The 1,211-nt window shown below is 57.8% G+C and overlaps 1 protein-coding gene across 1 annotated transcript; it reads right to left on the reverse strand.

Moving 5' to 3' along the window:
* Window positions 1-19: 19 nt before the first annotated feature.
* CHLNCDRAFT_29049 (hypothetical protein) lies at window positions 20-1,128 on the reverse strand (the record flags this gene model as incomplete). Its single annotated transcript, XM_005842571.1, has 2 exons — window positions 20-101; window positions 1,055-1,128. Coding segments are annotated over 2 exons (156 nt in total), but the record flags the coding sequence as incomplete, so codon positions are not given.
* Between the last annotated feature and the right edge of the window lie 83 nt (window positions 1,129-1,211).

Consider the following 1,211-nt stretch of genomic DNA (forward strand, 5'->3'; position numbering starts at 1 on the left):
CCATTACGCAGTTATACACTCACGCTAATAACCGGAGGTCGCCGGTTCGATTCCCGCCAAGTGAGGATGTTTGTGTTCCGGCTCGGGGAGCTGAAGGCGTACTTTGGGACCCGCTTGGCCACCGGCTGCGGCTCACGTGTTTCGGGAGCACCTCTGACCGCCAGCCCGGGAATGGCGATGATCGGGCCATCAACCCCGGATTCACATTTTGTTAAGTGAGGGAATAATGCGTAATGGCAACCAAGCGCTTTGGTTGCCATTACGCAGTTATACACTCACGCTAATAACCGGAGGTCGCCGGTTCGATTCCCGCCAAGTGAGGATGTTTGTGTTCCGGCTCGGGGAGCTGAAGGCGTACTTTGGGACCCGCTTGGCCACCGGCTGCGGCTCACGTGTTTCGGGAGCACCTCTGACCGCCAGCCCGGGAATGGCGATGATCGGGCCATCAACCCCGGATTCACATTTTGTTAAGTGAGGGAATAATGCGTAATGGCAACCAAGCGCTTGGTTGCCATTACGCAGTTATACACTCACGCTAATAACCGGAGGTCGCCGGTTCGATTCCCGCCAAGTGAGGATGTTTGTGTTCCGGCTCGGGGAGCTGAAGGCGTACTTTGGGACCCGCTTGGCCACCGGCTGCGGCTCACGTGTTTCGGGAGCACCTCTGACCGCCAGCCCGGGAATGGTGATGATCGGGCCATCAACCCCGGATTCACATTTTGTTAAGTGAGGGAATAATGCGTAATGGCAACCAGCCGCTTTGGTTGCCATTACGCAGTTATACACTCACGCTAATAACCGGAGGTCGCCGGTTCGATTCCCGCCAAGTGAGGATGTTTGTGTTCCGGCTCGGGGAGCTGAAGGCGTACTTTGGGACCCGCTTGGCCACCGGCTGCGGCTCACGTGTTTCGGGAGCACCTCTGACCGCCAGCCCGGGAATGGCGATGATCGGGCCATCAACCCCGGATTCACATTTTGTTAAGTGAGGGAATAATGCGTAATGGCAACCAAGCGCTTGGTTGCCATTACGCAGTTATACACTCACGCTAATAACCGGAGGTCGCCGGTTCGATTCCCGCCAAGTGAGGATGTCTGTGTTCCGGCTCGGGGAGCTGAAGGCGTACTTTGGGACCCGCTTGGCCACCGGCTGCGGCTCACGTGTTTCGGGAGCACCTCTGACCGCCAGCCCGGGAATGGCGATGATTGGGCCA

Source organism: Chlorella variabilis (genome assembly GCF_000147415.1).
Source record: "Chlorella variabilis unplaced genomic scaffold CHLNCscaffold_308, whole genome shotgun sequence".
NCBI classification, from domain to species: Eukaryota; Viridiplantae; Chlorophyta; class Trebouxiophyceae; order Chlorellales; family Chlorellaceae; genus Chlorella; species Chlorella variabilis.